The 20,196-nt window shown below is 44.0% G+C and overlaps 2 protein-coding genes across 2 annotated transcripts; one reads left to right on the top strand and one right to left on the bottom strand.

The window, feature by feature from the left end:
• Positions 1-278: 278 nt before the first annotated feature.
• On the top strand, positions 279-8,111 carry LOC112902806 (aminopeptidase P1). The gene is made up of 16 exons (XM_025971986.1): positions 279-478; positions 618-681; positions 2,234-2,373; positions 2,907-3,191; positions 3,285-3,407; positions 3,527-3,772; positions 4,824-4,910; positions 5,119-5,186; positions 5,413-5,476; positions 5,966-6,100; positions 6,180-6,260; positions 6,693-6,747; positions 7,095-7,199; positions 7,296-7,367; positions 7,492-7,616; positions 7,722-8,111. The coding sequence occupies exons 1-16, from the start codon at positions 374-376 to the stop codon at positions 7,887-7,889; spliced, it is 1,923 nt and encodes a 640-aa protein (XP_025827771.1). The 5' UTR covers positions 279-373; the 3' UTR covers positions 7,890-8,111.
• Positions 8,112-8,747: 636 nt separating this feature from the next.
• Positions 8,748-19,262, bottom strand: LOC112903360 (disease resistance protein RPM1-like). Its single transcript, XM_025972604.1, has 3 exons — positions 18,087-19,262; positions 11,793-12,383; positions 8,748-10,940 (listed from the first exon to the last, which is right to left on the bottom strand). Exons 1-3 carry the CDS (start codon positions 19,116-19,118, stop codon positions 9,051-9,053), a joined length of 3,513 nt encoding a protein of 1,170 aa, XP_025828389.1. The 5' UTR covers positions 19,119-19,262; the 3' UTR covers positions 8,748-9,050.
• Between the last annotated feature and the right edge of the window lie 934 nt (positions 19,263-20,196).

Here is a 20,196-nt window from a genome sequence, read left to right as displayed (position 1 = left end):
CGGACGAATTGGCGGCGGCGGAAGAGCTGCGCCTCTAACCTCTCGATTGGGCCGCAAGCTGTTCATTCATGTTGCCTGGATTCCGAGCCCATAAAAGCCCAAGAAAGGGTTCTGTCCAGAAAGGCCGAATTGTAGTTTGGGCTGGACCAGGCCGATTCCAATTGTGTCGAGACGTGTGCCGTGCCCCATGCCAACTCGTGGGCGGGGGCTGCGCCCACTCCGCTCCGCAGACGGTTTTCCACCCGAGGAGATATTAATTTCCGCTCCACCTTTCCCGTCGGAAAATCCAACAGACCTCTCCACTTCGGCACTTCCCAGCCGAGGAAGCGAGCGAGACGGGGGGATTGCGGCGGCGCCGGCGGAGGAGGAGATAATGGCGGCGGCGAGGGACCAGCTCCTGGACGCGATCCGCGCGCTGATGGCGGCCCAGTCGCCGCCGCTCCACGCGCTGGTCGTCCCCTCCGAGGACGCGCACCAGGTACGTGCCGCGCCGCTGCTCCCCCTGCACAGATCGGGGGGATCGGATCTCCGGCTGGGGTCGGCTGCTCGCCGGGCTTAGGGTTTCGTTCGATCGGATCGTCCTGCGGACTGACGGTGGCTGTGGATTGTGCGTGCAGAGCGAGTACGTCTCGGAGCAGGACAAGCGGCGGGAGTTCATCTCCGGGTTCACAGGGAGCGCTGGTGCGTGCTGAATTCAACCCCTCCCTCGTCCTAGTTTAGTTTTGAGAGAATCGTCATGTTCTCCCCGTTGCTACTTAATATTAGGTTTCGCGTGATTTTGGCATGGTTAGGGTAGCACTCTAGGCAATTGCGTATTTGCGCTACATGCTTCTACTGCTGGATGGATGTTTGTGGAGTCAGTGAGGCAGTTAGACGGGTTAGCACGGCATGATAAGATATGACTGTGCTTGCGCTGTGTTGTTCTGGTTAGGTTAGCTGTTTTGGCGATGAAGTGCTACAAATTGGTGGAGCCCTGTGTCAGTGTGGCCTTGTTGGGGCTAGTAATTTCTGCAGTATGAATCGAGTCGGCAAGTGCTGCTAACTGTTAGTTACAGAGATTGAGCTAATACAATACGGTTTGTAGGAATCTTAAATACTCCCGCCAAAAGTCGAAAATCCTCCACGTTCTTATTACAATGTGGTTTTGTACGTAGTTTGCATGGTCACTAAAGAAAGGGTCACAGCAAAAGAAATGATGTCCTCTCTAGGAGTTGAGAAGTAACATACAAATTCAAATACGACAAAACCTTTGGACCAATCAAGGACGGTTTAGATTGTTGGTCACTAACTTAGTCAGAATGGGACAATAGGTTATTTTTGGCGTTATGTGTTAGACAGAAAAGCAAATTTCAGCATGTACACTTGTACAGAAATATGAAGATGCAATGGATAACCGATGCAGTTTCCTTTTTTTCTCTATGTATGTAATCGTGTATGATAAATTTGAAAGCTCTTGTTTTCACATTCCACAGACACATTGGACCGTTGTTCAACGTTACAATTTACTTGGTAGGCCATTGATGTGCAACCTTGTTTCCACAATTTCCACATTTGCATGGTACCATGTTTAGTAATATATTAAACTATCAATGAGAAATCATATTATATGCACTTTTGGTTGCTGATCTCTGTAGCTATTGGTGTTGTCTTACGTACCTTGATCAGAAAGTAGATGAGGGCAGTGAGCCAGTCACTTTAATGCAAACTATGTAAATGGGATGATATTGATTATATTCAAAGCTACCAGAAGTGAAACTTGTATTTCTTCAATCTTTCAATTGCTTTCAACCAAGATACTCCCTCGAGCCACAAATTCTTTTCCACAAGAATCAAACTTTTCAAAGTTTTAAAACACGAAACTTATATGTTTAGACTTTACTTGAAAAGTACTTCCATACTTTAAATTTATATAATTGTATAGATATGTTCCATCTATTGTAGAATAGTGGTCAAAGCTACACTTTGGAGTCTATCATTGTCAGCCCAACTATTTGTGACTGTGTGTGATGGGTGGGCGGGGGTGGGGCTGTAAATTGATTTGGACATCAATGTAACTGTCTTGCTGTGTATGGTTATGATAATCCCCTAGCTGAATCTGAACATGGGACAACCTTTAGTCGCTTGTATTGTATTACTGTTTTGTACTTTGTGTTAGCATTTGGTTGAGGTCTTAAACAGTTTGCTGGTTGTCACTTTGATTTCTCAGTTAGTGTGTATGTTGAATTTTAAACAGGCTTGGCTCTTATCACCATGGATGAGGCCTTGTTGTGGACGGATGGACGCTACTTCTTGCAAGCAACACAGCAACTGAGTGATCGTTGGAAATTAATGCGCATGGGAGAAGACCCACCGGTTGAAGCTTGGATAGCTGATGTAAGCACTTGCTTCCTTTCTGAAGCACATTTGTGATTTATAGCCTTCTAAGATTCCAAATAAAACCACTCATCTCGTGACTCGTACATGGCAATGACTGGGTTATTTGAACTCATCCACAATTTGTTGTTGTGAAATACAAATATGGTTTCCTTTTTTACTTATCTTTTTAATACAAATTTTTCCCAGTTTTTGTGGGGATACCGCTAGGATATACTTGGTTTTCTCGGGATGGTGCAGTAGATTTGAAATTCGTACCTCTAACTGCTTTTTTATATGTGAATGGAAGTGTTCTAACTTCTGACACTTAACTGCTGGTAGTTAGCTGTAGATAAAAATATCATCAATGTTAAAGCCTTAACTTTGTTCCCATCTTGTTGAATTTTAACTAGCTACTTAAGGATTTTTAGTTTATCGTGAGAAAATTAATAACTATCATTTTAAAAGGTTTTGGTGATTGAGTAAATTTCTGGTGTTCTGTATTGAATATTACTTCTGGCTAATTTGTTGCATTTTTGTTGTTGTGCTATCAGAATCTGGCAGATGAAGCTGTCATTGGAATCAATCCATGGTGTATTTCAGTTGACTCTGCTCAAAGATATGAGCATGCATTTTCAAGGAAGCACCAGACATTGTTTCAGCTTTCTATTGACTTGGTGGATGAAGTATGGATGGATCGCCCACCAGTCGAACCTAGGCCTGTAATTGTACACCCAGTAGAATTTGCAGGGCGTAGTGTATCAGAAAAGATCAAGGAGCTAAGAGAAAAGTTAGTACATGAAAAAGCTACTGCAATTATAATAACTGCTCTTGATGAGGTACATTATATTATTTGAAGTTGTTTCATTTTTCATAATTTTCGTCGGGGTTGTGGTGTTTCTAATTTCCTTTATTTTCTAATGGTTGTTTAGGTTGCTTGGTTGTACAACATTCGAGGAAGTGATGTGGATTATAGCCCAGTGGTTCATTCTTATGCTATTGTAACCTTGCACAGTGCTTTCTTTTATGTGGACAAGAGAAAAGTAACAGCCAAGGTCAGTTAATTAACATAGCACATATCTTTTTTTGATGGTTATCGAATTGTACTGTTCATACTCATGATTTTGTAGGTTATGGTGTAATATCTTTGTTATGCGATTCTTCTATTTTACAGGTTGAGAAATACATGGTTGAAAATGGTATTGATATAAGAGAGTATGAAACGGTTGAATCAGATGTGAGTCTACTTGCATCTGGCAATCTAAAAAGTTCTGTGCATGGGGAAAAGGATATCAATGAGGTGGGGGGTTCAAAAATTTGGATTGATTCTGCCTCATGTTGCCTTGCACTCTACTCAAAGTTGAGCCCGCATCAAGTTTTGACACTTCAATCACCAATTGCCCTTCCGAAGGCTATTAAGGTGAACTTACTTTCTTCTCTCTTGTGCTAGTGTTAATACAAAATTGTACGGAAAATTAACTGTAGAACTTTCAGTACTTTAATATGATATATCGATATGTTAGCACTCCTTGAATTGTAGTTGTGTCAGGCAAGTTTTAGAAAGCATGGGACTTGCTGGTTTAACCTCAACTTGCTAGCTGGATGGATGTGTTACTTTGAGCTGGATGTAGTATATGTTTAATTAATTATCACAAATCTGCTGTTTCTTTTACATCAGAATGATTAGAGTATGGGCGTGAAAATGAAAGAGAGGGTAACATACGTCAGTACAATATAATATATCATTCGGAATATGGCTTTAGTAATATAGAATAATAAACAAAAACTGTGTGCCAATCTGCTAGACTAAATACAAATACTGCTCAGTTATGGTTGAGGATGTAACAAGAACATGGAAAAAATGGTAGTTCTAACAAATAGTGCTGGACAAATTTTCTCAGGTCTATTGAAGGACATGTTAACAACCATCCTGTTTTGGTGAAAAAAGATACATCTCTATTATGACTGTTAACTTCCGTAATCACAGATATTATAGTAATTTATCTGTATATTATCATATAGTAGTAAGAAATATGAATCAGTACTCCCTCTGTTGTCAAATACATGTCATTTAGACTTGTGCAGTGTAATTTTGAAAAACTTTTTTGAAGATCTAGATTCTGGAATATTAAAAGTGTGTACTGAAGACAACGAATTGTTGAAATCAATAATATAGTTGCTGGTATTCCATCCCATTCTGCTATGGAACTAAAATTTTAATCGCAATTTGTGTGATTAAAGACTTCTTTCCTCATATTTTGATGTGTGCTTTGTTCAAAATCTGAATTGGTGGAAGAATAGAAAGAAACATGTGCACCCGAAATGCATCACTGAGATTTTTTTTTTGTTTTGTACTCATTTTCCTATTATATATTTATGGTTCACAGATAGTTTATGAATTTGCAATTCTTGGAATTTAGCATGTTTGTTTCTCTAGAATTTTTTTTAATTTCTTTGCAAAAATGGTGTAGAATCCCACAGAACTGGATGGGTTAAGGAAGGCGCATATTCGAGATGGTGCGGCTGTTGTGCAATACCTTTATTGGCTGGATATTCAGGTAAGCATAGATTAATTTCTCGTCAAACTAATATATGTCTGAATTTTGTATACACCTGGTTTGCCATGTGTACACCAGCTTTATTTGCATCTTGAAACGTGCATATCTTCTTTGGTGATTTTGCAAGCTTACTAATTGTCCTCAGAAAATTGTAGTTGCTGTTCAGTACTTGGTCTGATACTCTGATATTCTTTTCTCCCTAATTCAGATGCAGGAGAACTATGGAGCTTCTGGTTACTTCAGCGAGATAAAAGTATCATACAAAAAGGGAATTTCGTAAGTGTATCCTATTGGTGTACTGGTAGTTTGTTTTGGGCGTCATATTATCTATCATAAGGAGATCTCCTACAACACATTGCATTAGATTGGCTTGTTTATGCACCATTTTTTTTTAAAAAAACTTGTTTATAAGACTCCAGTGTGCATTTCCTTTATTTTTTTGTCGGTCTCGAATCCAAATTTACAGTTGTTTTAATGGTTTGATCTCTTTTCTGTTCTGCAGAGCAACCAAACTTACTGAGGTTTCTGTCAGTGATAAACTTGAAGGCTTCCGTGCAACAAAAGAGGTATACTATGGCAAGATTATATGTTATTGTAGTAATTCGATACATGTATCATTTAAATCTGCTATTGCTGCTGTTAGCCTGTTACTGGCCTCAACTTTGGAACTTGGAAGTGAGCCCAGCAGGGATCACTTTTAGTGGGAATAATTTATCGAATTTCTTAATACATCTTTGTCGCAGTTCAAGTGGCTGTTGATATCCTTCTGAACTACTGTAAATCATGTGTTTAAGCCAAGTTCCCAGTTACTTCAGTTCTATTGGTTGATCGTCAAACATAAATTGCTAAAACTACTTTTTATTGGATTTGTTTGTCTTCATTTATGCATATTTGCTGTTCTATAAAGTGAAAACCAAATCATGACAATGCCTTTGTTTTTTGTCATCATTTCTTATGATGTTGGATGACTGGATCTAAAGTGCGTTCTTTCATAGAGGCTAGAGAACGTTTTTTGCATTCACGGCAATGTGTGACAAGTTACAATATTTTTGCAGCACTTCAGAGGTTTGAGTTTTCCTACAATTTCATCCGTGGGACCAAATGCAGCAGTCATTCACTATAAACCCGAAGCAAGCACATGTTCGGAAATGGATGCTGATAAGATCTATCTTTGTGACTCTGGGGCACAGGTATTTGGTCCTGAACTGTAGCTTTATGTTATTAGATCTCTTGAATCTGCTGACCTCTTCCGTTATGGTGTACCTGCAGTACTTGGATGGTACAACGGACATTACAAGAACTGTACATTTTGGTAAACCCTCAGAGCATGAGAAGTCATGCTACACAGCAGTAAGTGCTATTTTTTTGCTGCAATATTTTATTGGGATTTCAGAAGGATGGATATTATTGTGTCATCCAGCACTTGTTTAGGAAGTGTTTTTTTTTCCATCATACCCTAAGTCCATATATTTCATCTATGGCAATAATTGCATTACTCTTTCACTAAACCATCAGTTTCTGACACTGGGAGATAGCAAATGAATGGATTGCGATATGCTTTTTCTACGTCACTCTTTATTACTCTGAAAGCTTCTCATTATTCTGGCGTTTTACAAAAAGATAGTAATCTAACAAGCTAAGATTTTATGTATTTATCATTACAATGAACTTCATCATGAATTCCTGAAATTATTGAAACTCATGTTAGAATCATTTCCACTTCAGTTTTGGTCCCTGTGGTTGGTCAATTTCTAATACCGAATCGCTTCGTGTTGAAAATAGGTCCTGAAAGGCCACATCGCACTTGACATTGCTGTATTTCCTAATGGGACGACAGGCAAGTTCTATTTGACTCTTTAATCATATCTATGTATTAAACTGTCTGCAAGATTATTACAGTGAAATATGGTTGGATCAAGTCACTAAGATTAAATGATTAAATGATTTTTCGTACAAATAAATTAATTGTCTTAAAGACAGACCACCCTGATACTTCTACCATTTGCTGTAAATGTGATCTTACCATCCTGAATGCTGCAAGAGACACTGTAGGAAGTTATATTTTATCATGTGCACACTCCTAACACCAATGTATGTGCAATAGTTTTCTTTTATAGGAATCATCTATTCTGAACTGTAATGAATTCCGTAAATTGTTGTACTGAACCTCACTGATGCTTGCAGGGCATGCTCTTGATATCCTTTCACGAGCTCCACTATGGAGAGAGGGTCTTGACTATCGGCATGGTACAGGCCATGGAATCGGGTCTTATTTGAATGTTCATGAAGGTTTGACTAACGTGCTCTCCTTATACTATCTCAGTTCATCTAATTTTATGGCTGCCCTGAAATGATGAAGCTGTTCATTTGTCTTTTTTGAACTAGGTCCTCATCTAATTAGCTTCAGACCTACTGCTCGAAATGTGCCATTGCAAGCATCAATGACTGTAACAGATGGTCAGTGAATATCCTACTTCAAAGTTTGTTTTAATTATTAACTTGATGTCAAATTTCTATTGCATGCCAATGTTGATGATATGGATTTTTATGGAACTAATAATTGCATAACCCTTCCTTGCAGAGCCTGGTTATTATGAAGATGGGAGCTTTGGTATCAGATTGGAGAATGTTCTTATTTGCAAAGAGGCCAATGCTAAATTTAACTTTGGAGATAAAGGTTATTTGGCATTTGAACATATTACATGGGTAAGCATTGCTTGCTTGTTTTCCTATTCTTCTATGTCGGTGTCATCTGACTATCCAAATAACACTTGCTTTATCATCCATTGATGAATCTCTTCTGTCATGCAGGCTCCATACCAGGCCAAACTGATAGACACCAAGCTGCTGACCCCTGTCGAGATCGAGTGGGTAAACACATACCACTCTGACTGCCGGAAAATCTTGGAACCCTATCTGAACGAGCAGGAGAAGGAATGGCTGCGGAAGGCCACTGAGCCCATTGCCCTAAGCGGCTGAGCCCCCATTCATGTAGTGCTGTGGCGTTCCGGTGCGTAGATAGATTGCCTGCTCCGGCTCCTCAGTCGCCTGCAAAATAACACCAGCGAAGGAAAATGCGTAGACAGATTATTATTCTTGCTGCGAAACGGAGTCAGTCTTGAAGTAAAATTAAAGCGCTGGATAATGTACATACAGTTTTCAAATTAAACACCGTGTTATACATAGAGTTTTCAGATTAAATGCCGTGTTGATCTTCTCACACCGAATAGCGATGGCTTGCCCTCAAGCTTATCGTAACAATTGGTTTCGCGTGCGCATGGTTGGTGATTGCTTACGATAGCGATACCATTAGTCCCTCAGCAGCTGCCTTTCTCCGATATTCAGTTACATACTACGTGCTTCAAATTGAATGTCTGGGTTGATTTTTCCGATTCTTGCCCTGATGGTTTCAATGAGAAAATTTTGCGAGACTCAGGCCGGGCCCTGGGTCGAATTGTGCACGCACGGGGCAGGTGTCTCTTGACCTGCTGATGGCCTGCCCTCCGTCAATGTTTGGTCAATGTTTTTTTTTTTGCCCATATTTGGCATTTCTCGTCAATGTTTTTTTTTTGCCCATTTGTACCAGTGTGAGATAATGGAGCATTGTTGTGTTCAGATATCATAAAATCAACAATGAAATTATATGTTTCAATAATCAAATTTGTTTGGTGGAGAGCCTGGTGCGAAATGTCAAACCATTTTTTCTTGGCGGAGAGCAGAGCAGCGGGAGGATTGTGGGTTCATTTCCCGCTTGTGGGCTGTTCTAGCAGCGTGGGCGGTATAGAAAGAAAATTGTATGGACAACTTTTTTAATGAACCAAGCATAAGAGCCGCCGATTATATTAAAAATAAGATGAAATCTAGACTGAACAAAGTAACAGAGTGACGCGGCCCAACCTACCTGATCGAGCAACAACAACAACCGAAACAACGAACCTAACAATAGAATATCCCTCAATCAAATTGAGACATCAACCCGCCCCGCACGACATAGCCATATCTCCCAAGCAAGAACAACCCACACGGAACTACACAAGGACCACCACTCTGCAACGCCACACTGCCCATCCATCGCCATCGCCAAGTGCCGGCGATAAATAGCTATTCTGTTGGAGGACGTGCGGTTCTTCTTGCTCCAGCTTATTCCCTTATGTCAATCTCGGATCTGTCTGCTTTTGCTCCTTCCAGGAAGCGGGATGCAGCTCGCATAGTACCTACCTGAGCTCTAATTCGTTGTCTTATCCGTTCCTCCTCCTCTTCCTTCTTCAAGTCCAGAGTATACCTGAATCGTCGGTTTGGTTGTCTCTGAACAAGCGTACCATCCATCAACACCATTTTTATCCTCGGTAGGTCGTGAAATAGACGCAAACTATCCTCGCTCAGAAAGCTGCACCTATAGACTTGCAATATCTCCAGGTTTGGCAATGCTCTTCCTTGAGTAGATAATGTCATGAGATTTTCTAACTGATCAAGCTGCAGCAGCTCCAGCTTCGGGAACGCGCCACTTGGAAATGCTATCTCCTCCACCACGAGCGATTTAGCCAGCAGGCGTAGCACGATCAACTTGGGTAGCCTAGCGATGATCTGTACAGCGTCCCCATCCAGTAGCGTGGACCTCAGGCAAAGCTTGAGGAGGCTATGGAGTGTCTTGGTCCACCTCGGGAGCGTACCGAGATTGCCATACAGTTTCAGTGTTTCAAGGCAGTGTGGGGGTGAGGTGACAGTGTCTAAACTGCCGAGTGAATCATCAGAGTGAACCATCAATGATCGCAGATGGTGCAGATGTTCAAGGGTTGAGCAGAGATGCTTGCTGTTAAGCTTGGTAATGCCCATCACGCCCAACTTTCGTAGCTGTGCAAGTTTCTGTACCTCCTTCATAACAGTTCGGGTCCCTGCTGCATCAATGGTTCCCATTGTCAGAAGAGACTTCAGTTCCCCTATCTTCTTTGGGACGCGCACACCATATGGTTTGTGCCTCTGACGTAGACATAGCAAACACATGCAGAAAGCAGACGAAACAGCATTTTTGAGAAGCCCAGGACAATCTCCAGTCATTTCACTGTCAAACTCTTGCTGAGAATTGCATGCGGCCATCGTACCACCATGGAGATGGCACAGGCTTGTAAGATGGATGAATGTAGATGGCAGCTTAGCAATGTAAGTGCCCCGGATATCCAATTCCTCAAGACCATGCAATTTGCCCAAGGATTTGGGTAGATGTGCAATGCCAGTGTTCCTTAGACCCAGATACTTGAGATGCCGGAACTCCCCGATATGCTCAAGGTCATGATGCTCCACCAGACCTTCAGTTTCTTCCAAGTCCAGCACCCTTAGCAACTTCATGCTTGGTGAAATGAAACAAGAACTCCACTTCCCCAAAACTGTCAGTGATCGAGCACAGGAGAGGTCCAATCTCTTGAACTGATCATCATCTCTTGTCCAGCCACTTGTAACAACTAGGTGCCTGATTTGTGAAATTTTGTTCACCATGTGCTCATCTAGGATGTTGATAAAGCCCCTCGACTTTGCTTCTGAAAACAAGTGTTGTCGAAACACATCGTCAACATGGCAGCCATTTATTCTTCCGCTTGTTATCTCTGCTCGCTTCAATGGATGAACCATACTTCTCGTAACAAGGGCATCAAAGATACCCTCAAATTCAGCATTGTCTCCTCTCGTCTTCCTCATGTAGGTTTCTGCTAGCCATGCTTTTGCCAATCTTCTGAGCATTATGTTGTAGCTTCGGGGGAAAACGCTAAGGTATTGGGCCAAATATTTCATGTGGGATGGTAAATCATCATAGCTCAATTTTGCTGCTGCATTGGTAACCCCAAGGTCAGGGTTGTTCTTTAACTCCGAATCAAAACGGTTTAGCAGCTTCTCCCACTCTGTAGATGTTCGAGTTTTGGTGGCTAGAAGCCCACTTATAATGTTGATTGCCCGAAGGTTCCCATCACATTTTTGTATGATGAGATTAGCATGATCAACCATCGGTTTACATAATTCAATTAGTCTGTCACGCCTGAATACCTGTTTGTAGCCATATAAGTAAATGTTAGTATTACTATTGCAAAGACTGCACAGAACAAAAGTCATACACTTCGTTCTCATAATGTAGAAAAAGTAAAACTGTAATGAGGCCGCATAAGTACTGTTGTCTGAACTTACTGTTGTAGCAATAAAATTACCATGTTAGTACGAAAACTTTGTGGATTAATCCGTAGTGATCTACCAACCTATAACGTAACACCACTGAATGATTGTTTCAATAGAAATAACACTTCACTTCCTGCTGTTCTCGTAAAAAATAAGGCTTCACTTTTCATAACTTAAATTGTAGATGTAGTACTGCCCGGTTAACACCCTATATATAACCAGAGGCTACTAAACATCAGCTAGAAACTACTAAGTCTAAATGTTACTGAAAATTTCAGCAGAGTGTCTCCTGTAAATAAAAAGTTCAGAGCAAACAAGTCACATGGTACCCAAAGGAGCATGGCCATCCCAATGCCCAAATAAAGAGACCACACTAACCATAGACCGTCTCAATCATAACTAGCATCATTTCTATGATGTTTATGGCCGTAATGTTATTCTTTCTTAAGGAACCTTTAATAGTATTCTTGTGAGTATTATGAGAATTAATTTTTTGAATGTCCGATTTACTTTAGGGGGAAACTCTTCCAAAAAAATTGTAAGTCTTACATTAAATAGATTTTTGCTTGATGTTTAATAGCCTCCGGTTACGTGAATATCCGGGGTGTTAAACCCAGTCCCTGAACACTTTGGCCTAGCTTTGCCATAAATTCACGGTTTCCATCATCTGTTTCTTTATTTCTAAAATGTCAATGGAGAATCAGACATATTATTTCAGATACATACCTTCTGATAGAATAACTGATGGGCAGCGGCGCGATTAAGAGGTCTCAGCTTGTACATCAAGCTGCTTCTATTCTCTGAACAATGTCTAGCAACAGCGGCACTCGCTGTCGTAACGATGGCAGTGCAGCTACCACTATTTGGCCATAAGCACGACTTGATTTGATCCCATTCTTCTTCTGCTGACAGCCCATCAACAACTAGCAGAGACCTCCCGTCCCCCATGAGCTGACAAACCTCTGTTACCAAGTCATCAGATGACTTGTTCTTGATACCACTTTTGGACTCCTGAACTCGGTATGCCTTGAACTGTGAAATTGTGTCTCGCAGGAACTCCTCCTTGTTGAAGGGATGCACCATTGCGACCCAGGCTCTCCTTTGGAATATCCTAAGTACTGTTGTGCTATTGTAGACATTTCTGACAAGGGTGCTCTTTCCGATACCACTAGCTCCATACACTGAGAGTGACGCGCACTCCGATTCATTCAGAGATATGCATCTTGTCAGTTCTTCAACCTCCTTATCCCTGCCAACGAACTCCGAGTACGGCTTTACTTTTATAACCTCACTAAATCCACGACCAGTGGTGGCACCCTGGAATGAACACATGTTTTGCAACAAGTCAGTGGTTGAAAGTGGTGTATATAGTGTGTGTATATATATGTAATTGCGACAAAACTAACTAGATGCACTGAGATTTTGCTCAGTTTTAGTCAACCAGGATGGGCCACCAGATCACCATCAGATGTCCATAAATAAAAAAGAGTTAAATGCACGGTTAGTACACAAACTTGGCAGATGGATGCACTTAGATGCATCATCTCCCTAATTGCTCATTTAGGTGCAGTAACTTGGCAGGTGGGTGTACTTAGGTACATCATCTTTCTAATGGCTCGTTTTGGCATACTAACTTAGTGGGTCAGTGCACTTAACTACATCATCTTCTTCTCTAAATCCCTAGCCAGACCACCTTAAATCATCAAACTGCTTTTCTTTCACATAATCGAATAACTGGCAGGGGCGGGCCCAGGATTTGGGAGGTGGGTATTCAAAATTTCAAAAGGTGTAAAAAAAGAATTTTTGGATAGCCCAAAGTAGGGGGTGTTTGGTTGCAGGGACTAAAGTTTAGTTCTTATCACATCAAATCTTTGGATGCTAATTAGTAGAACTAAATATGAGGTAATTATAAAAGCTAATTCGCGAAACAAATCTATTAAGCCTAATTAATCCATCATATATGTTTACTGTAGCACCACATTGTTAAATCATAGACTAATTATGCTTAATAGATTCGTCTCTCAAATTAGCCTCAATCTATGCAATTAGTTTTATAATTAATCTATATTTAATACTTCTAATCAGTAACCAAAGCTTCGATGTTTAGTCCGCGGCCAAACACCCCTTTAATAGCAGGTAATTGAGTACCTTGCGCTCAGATTTCGCTCAGGCCTGCTTGCAGCTTGCGCGCTCAGACCGACTCCAGCGGGCTTCCCATCCCGTCCCTGCCGCGGTAAATGGGACGCTGGGCTCACTGTTCACGCGCCCAGCGGATTTGAAAGATATTTAGGCCCCTAAGTGGGTTTTGGTGATAAATGACAAAGCGCATGTATATTTAATCGTATTATTAAGCATGTGTGCAGGTGCTAATGGTGACTGAGTAAAGCATATAGCAAAGCGTGAACCCTCAAAAAGGATATGAAAAGCGACGTTCTCAAGTGTACTGAAAGATTAGATTTTATTTTTTGAAATTGAGTATAGGAACGCCATACTATCAAGGGGAACTATGATCCACATGTGTAGATATGGTAGTTGTGCTCAAGAGAACCCACAAAAATCATAAGAAACCATCTCAACACTCAAAAAGGGACTGCTGTGAAATTCTGTGTCTAACCCGGAGTGTCCGGGTCTCAATCCGGAATGTCCGGACAGAGTGTCCGGAGTATCCGGACGTATACCCGGAGTCTCCGGGTTACTGTTACCGGTCTGCAAAACTCAACTGGTCCGGAGTCTCCGGACTCCTATCTCCGGAGTATCCGGACATATACCCGGAGTTTCCGGGTACCACTCTCCCAACGGCTAGTTTCTGGGTGAGGGGGTATAAATACCCCCATACCCCCTCTCATTCTCTCTCTCTCTTGCTCATTTTTGACCAGAGCTGCTGAAAAGCCAAAGAGAGCCCTCTCACTCCCCATTTGCTTCATTCTTGAGTGATTTCCTTTGGGGTTTGAAGTGAGATTGTTGCAAGAGCTAAGATTGTGCAAGTAAGCCTTGATTTCATCTCTTGAGCACATCATCCAAGTCTAGCCCGTGGATTCTAGTTTATTACTCTTGGAGCTCCAAGCTCCTAGACGGCTAGGCGTCGCTTGTGATTGCGTGATTGATTTGTGAGCATCACATCTGGTTTGTAATCTTCATTCCTCTCCGAGGAATTCATAGTAAGTGTCCCTAGGGTTTGAGCGTTGGTCTCACCTTTGGGAGAGGAGCATAGGAGTTCTTGAGCACCGTCTCTTGAATTCTTCCTCAACGGAGACGTAGCTCCTTTGGGAGTGAACTTTGGGAAACAAATTCTGTGTCACTCTCGCAATTCTCGCTTATATTTGTGGTTGTTTGCTTGTGAGACTAGTTTTTTAGGGTTTGAGGGCGATCTATCATTATACAAGTTTCAGGAGTAAGACAACTGGTGAGAAACACTTCAGAGGTACCATTAGTCCCTCTAAATTTACTGGATTCAATTTACGGCATTTCTATCTTTGATTTGTAGCAGTTTCTTTCATACCCGGATAGTCCGGCCATTATCTCCGGAAACTCCGGACACTATATCCGGAGTATCCGGACATATATCCGGAGTATCCGGACACCTGTGTTGCTAACTGTGTTCGAAGTGTTTTTAAGTTGCAGATTAGCCTATTCACCCCCCCCCCCTCTAGGCATCTTGAAGTCCTTTCAAGATTGCCCATTGCGTCTCGGAAAAACGGGGTACCTCCCTCCCGTCCCACAGATCCGCGTGACCCCCCGGCCTCCCATCCCAACTGTCGCTCCCGTCCTCCCCTTCTCCCTCTCTGGCGCGTCTCGAGGGGACGGAGGAGTGGGCGGGGATGCGACGGCCGTTCCGCAAGCCGCTGGAAGGAGGCCGCGGTTCTTCTTTCCCAAAGGGCGGGCCCCACGCTCCGCGTCCCGGGCGAATGCTGATCCGCAGCCGCGAACGGTTGGAGTCAGTCTCACACGCTGCTGGAGCGCGCCCGCGCCTCTAGGCGAAGCCGAGCGCGCCCGCACCTCTAGCCTCAGCGCCTGCGACCTGCCGCCCTTCCGGCTGCCGGACGGACGCAGGATGCCCGGACCGTGCTGGCTGCGACTCTGGCCTGGACGCCGCCCTCGCCCCTCGGCCCGCCCGCCCGGCGGCCGCGCGACTGCGGCCTGCTCTTCACCGGCTCACCGTCTGGTCTCGTCGCGCCCTTGCTGCCGGATGCCGGCCGCCGGAAACGCCGAATCGGGGAGCTAGCAGGCCTAGGAGCTAGGGCTGCGGCGGCTGGGGATTGGGAAATCAGGGCGCACCGGCGGGCAGTCGGGCGCTCGGCCCTTCTGTCAGTCAAGCCGGCTCCTAACCGCAGATGCTCAGGGTCACGCGCGGAGAAATTTAGATATCTGAGGGCCAATTCGAGCGCTATTTTATCGACTTTCAAATTTAACATCGAACCCACGAATTTCTTCAATCCGGGAAATTCTCTCCATTTTCCATCTTTTCCCTTCCTTTTCTTATTTGCCTCGGATCTTATCCCTTCTTTGTGCTCCCGTGAATACGGGCAGGCCAGACCCAAGTTCTCCCTTCTCCCTGTCTCGTGTTCTGTCTCCCTCGAGAACAGGCCCTCGGCCCTACCGCCGCCGCTCGCCGTCGCTAGGGGTTGGTCGCCCAAACCCGGACGACTGATTTGGGGGACGACCTTGACGTGAACCACTATCACCTTGCCACCACTTCAGTTCATTCCTCTCGATCGCTGCCGCCTCCATCACCCAAGGTCCCAAGCAACAAGCCGGGACGCCGCGAACGCGAACCTCTCAGGCCCCGGGTCCGGCCTCCAGGCCCTCGTCGCCGCGTTCCGGGCCAAGGGCCTGTAGGCGCGCGACATGACGGCGTTGTCGGGCGCGCAAACCATCGGCCGGGCCCGTTGCGCCACGTTCCGCGCCGGCACGGAAGGCGGCGAGGCGATCAACACGACCTTCGCCGCGCAGCTGCGCGGGGCGTGCGGCGGCGCGGACGGCGCGCTGGCGCCGCTGGACGCGGTGACCCCCGACGAGTCGACCTGGTGGAGCACCGCGGCCTGCTGCACTCGGACCAGGAGCTCTTCAACAGCGGGTCGCAGGACGCGCTGGTGCGCAGGTACGCCCGCGACGGAGCCGCGTTCGCCGCCGACTTCGCCAAGGCCATGGTACGGATGGGCAACCTTGTGCCGGCACCCGGGACGCCGCTCGAGGTTAGGGTCAACTGCCCCCCAACTAGACTACTGAGGTTTAGCTACTCGGAAGCGAGTCAGCGACAGTGCAACGTTAGCTGGTAGAAGGTAGATAAACAGAGAGACACAGTACAAGATGAAGATGATTGTGCAGGGACATGGTAGGACATGGTAGAAGCTCGACGGCTCAGCGACGGCGACAGAAAGGGAAGGGCGGGGCGCGGCTCAGAGCAATGGCGACGGCGGCGGAAAGGCAGCAGCAAGAAACGGGCAGCAAGACTCACATAGGTCCGTCCAGTTTGACACGAGAGGATAAGGCTAGGGGCAAACTTATCAGTTCGGGTCACAAGATATAAGAAAAGGAAGGGAAAATATGGAAAATGGAGAGAATCTTGTGGATTGAAGAAATTTGTGGGTTCAATGTCAAATTTTGAAAGTCGATTGTATCGGATGTTAAACATAGTGAGGCGCTCAAATTGGATGTCAAATATCGAAATTTCTCGCACGCACGAGTGCCATACGCTGCATCGCAAAAGCGTTGGCCTCGCGCGGTCCGCATGCCTCCTTCAATTTTTAGCAGCCCATTAGTAATTTTACGGCCTAGCTCTGTTTCTTTAATTTTCCTTCCTCTTTCTTCCTGATGCAACGGCTCTCAACACTGTCGGAACAATATTCCAGAAGATGGAATATTTTTTATTATGGTCGAATAGTTATTCAAAAGGAGGAATTTTTTTATTATGTTGGAACAATTATTCTAGCTTCAAAAAAAATTGTTCCGCGTTAAAGAAAAATATTCCACCAAAAAATCATCCAAATATATTCAAGTGGGATCTTGTTTTGAAGATTCCGTCGTAAAAAATACAGTGGTGCAGCTGGATTTTGATTTGAATATATGGTTTGGGAGATACAACTTTTTTTTCTTGTTTAGTTTTTTTTCCACATGCCCAGCCTATTTTTACTTATGTAATACTTTGACTTTGACTTCTAGTCACACGTGCGACTCCTGGCCGTTGAGTGGGGAAGGCCGGTGGGGGTGGTACGTGGGTTGCTACGATTTTTCAGTCGAAACCAGAAAATAGGAGCTTGGGAGCCTGCTATGTTGTATAATTTTTATATTTTTAATTCATATATATTTGATGCACTATGTGTATAAATTTTTTATTAAAAATAATGGATATTCAATTAACGAATACGAGTAGGCCCGCCCCTGATAACTGGCCTCAAAACAAACACTTCTGCGTACCTCAACACCCCATGTGCATCGTCGTTTTGAGAATCTAGCATGCAACAAGCAAGTAACGACACAAGGTGCATGATACGTTCACAACGGCTCAAGTTTCCACTTTATTCTTGGAAAAAATGTTAATCGGCCCCAATTCACCCCCACTTTAGTTGTTAGTTTGATCCTTCTCTCTATAATCTAGTGCTCCATCCATAAGTATTCGTTTAGCATTCAAATATATAAAAAAGGTATTATTTTGGCTAGCAGTGAGATCTATCTAATTAAAATAATATTAAAGACAAAAAAATATATAGAAGCACATGGAACTAATCAAATTCTTAGTAGATGTTATTTTTCTAGTTGCAATGTATATGTATTTATAGAGACGGTTTTCAATCACAAGTGCAATAAGTAATTAGGGAGGACGAGGTTATTTTTTATAATTAGTAATATGTTTGAAATTTTTTAAATGAACAGGTGCCTAGGAGAAAGGGAGTAAATGCGAAAAATACAAATAAATGTAGAGACGACTAGGCAAAGCAGGTCTGGCACTATTAACTAACTCCAAATTGAACGAACAAATCAAGAACCGGAGATGGTTTGAGACTTGAGAGCAGGAGCCGATACCTTGTCGGATGAGACGTAAAGCCTTGCATCACCATCTGGAACTCGTTCAAGATTGAACGATCTGCTTGATCCCTCCGCGCAATGCCTCGCCACATCTGCTCTCCGAGATGTCACCATGATCCTGCTGCCGTTCCTGTCATCCGGGAAGATGAGCTTGATCCAGTCCCACTCCGGCCTCGTGCACACGCCTTCGACCACGACCAGGTACCGCCTTTCCTCGAGGTGCCGCGCTACCACCGCCATCAGCTGCTCCGCCCCCATGGTCTCGGTGTCCGTCAGGACACCGAGTGCGCCCTGCGACGTCGCCGGATCATTTCCAAGGAACTGCCTCGCCAAGGCCCGGAGGAACTCAGTGAGGCCGATGGGGTGGGTCGCCGTGACCCATGCACGGCGCTGGAAGTCCATGGCGGCGTCGTAGACCTCGCCGACGAGGGAAATTGCCCTTTCGCTGACGCGGTCTTTCATCAGCCAGACTGAGATCACCATTAGTGATTCGTCTGCCCGTGCAATCAGCTCGCCGACATCCACCTTCCAGTCAATTTCCGGCACGACAGGCCGTGCCTCCTCCTCTGCCGGCCCGGGCGTCGTCGGCTTCCTCAGCGCCCTCTCACGGGCACGTCGATAGCGCTCCCTTCTCTGGCTCACGCGGTCAACCTGGGACACCAAGTCCTTGAGCTCAGCGGCGACGGTGTGCCGCGACGCCAGAGATTCCAACGGGAGCCTCCACTTGGACGGCCTCTCCCGATGTGGGGCCAGATCCCGGAGGCAGTCCTCGATGTCGCACGCCATGTCCTGGATCTTCTTGACGAAAGCCATGTCCTCCACATAGCCGCCTTGTTCCACCAGCACACCGGCCTCGTCCCTGCCCACATCTGCGAGGAACTCGTTCATCTCATCGAGCTCTTCGGCCAAGAACTTGGCGTCACCTTTCACGCCTTCTTGCAAAGCCATCTCCTTGGCAGCAGATGATGCGGCCTGGCTTACCAGGCAACTGCATGCGGATTTCAGTGCGTACAGGCATGCACCCTCCATTGTTGCTACCACAATCTTCTCCGCCTTGCTTCAAGGTGATCAAAACCACTAGCCTTAGCCCTTAGGTGATGGTCGCAAGAGATATGGAAATGGCACAAGCGGGGGAAGACGATGAGGAAAGGAAGAACAGGCCGGGGAAAGTGGAGAAGGAATCTGTGCGAGGTACAAAAGTAATGCAATTAATCAAGCTTTCCTTTATAAAAAGACGCGCTCGAAAAAATATCATTCCTATTAAATTCCTATCAAGAAAAAAGGTCGCATTCGAGTATCGAATGCCAGCTCCCCTTTTCCTTTTATGATTGAACACGCAAGGAATCCGTGCTTGGGTTGCTCGAGTGTCTGGGAAATGACGCGCCCATGTGGTCAGAGGAAACCTTGGAAACCTGGTTCACTGTCTCAAAACAATGTGGTTCAATTGCAACATTTACAACAATGTGAGCTCAAACTCAGTGAGATTTGGTGCCCGCACATCAAGCTTATGGTAGCCTACAGTGTTGCACGCACAGATACTGCAACCGCTGCAACGACTGCCATATGCTTAGAAAGGAACAACATGCGAGGCTTAACCACTTCAGAACGTCACACTGAGGGAGCAGGCACCACTAGTAGAGAAACCTACATCCATCTCCCTCATTTGTCTTTAGATTCGGAGCTAATGCTCCCATTATTCCTTTTTTCTTTTCTTTTCTTATTTCACTCATTCCAAATTTTATTATCCTTTTGTTTCTTCTAATCCTCTGTACACATATTATTTATTTCTTTTTCCCTTTTTCTTCCTTTTTTCATTGCAAAGTATTTTTATTGTAATTTGTTTTTTACAATTTATATCATCTATGTCTATTTCTTATATTATCTAATGTTGCCAAATTCATACTTAATTGTTCCTAGGGTGAACTATGTTCATATTAAAAGACCGATTCATATGCCATGAATACTAATTTGTTCGCATTATAGACTTATTAGCTATTAATATAAACTGATTTATTCACTTTATATGCTAACTTGTTCGTTTGTATGAATAATTTATCTGTGATCTTAAATTTCTTCACTTTATGGAATTAATTATTTACCTACAAGA

The sequence above is a fragment of the Panicum hallii genome, chromosome 8, assembly GCF_002211085.1.
Source record: "Panicum hallii strain FIL2 chromosome 8, PHallii_v3.1, whole genome shotgun sequence".
NCBI classification, from domain to species: domain Eukaryota; kingdom Viridiplantae; phylum Streptophyta; class Magnoliopsida; order Poales; family Poaceae; genus Panicum; species Panicum hallii.
Note: the sequence above shows the minus strand (reverse complement) of the source record. Positions and strands in the feature narration are given on the sequence as shown.

What these genes read in the sequence shown, in the direction of transcription:
- LOC112902806 (XM_025971986.1), top strand. Translation starts at nt 374, where the DNA reads ATGGCGGCGGCGAGGGACCAGCTCCTGGACGCGATCCGCGCGCTGATG. An exon ending in CCTCCGAGGACGCGCACCAG is followed by an intron (nt 479 to 617) that starts GTACGTGCCGCG and finishes TTGTGCGTGCAG; the next exon opens with AGCGAGTACGTCTCGGAGCA. An exon ending in TTTATTGGCTGGATATTCAG is followed by an intron (nt 4,911 to 5,118) that starts GTAAGCATAGAT and finishes TCCCTAATTCAG; the next exon opens with ATGCAGGAGAACTATGGAGC.
- LOC112903360 (XM_025972604.1), bottom strand. Translation starts at nt 19,118, where the DNA reads ATGGAGGGTGCATGCCTGTACGCACTGAAATCCGCATGCAGTTGCCTG. An exon ending in TTTACGTCTCATCCGACAAG is followed by an intron (nt 12,384 to 18,086) that starts GTATCGGCTCCT and finishes TGTTCATTCCAG; the next exon opens with GGTGCCACCACTGGTCGTGG. An exon ending in ATCAGTTATTCTATCAGAAG is followed by an intron (nt 10,941 to 11,792) that starts GTATGTATCTGA and finishes GGCTACAAACAG; the next exon opens with GTATTCAGGCGTGACAGACT.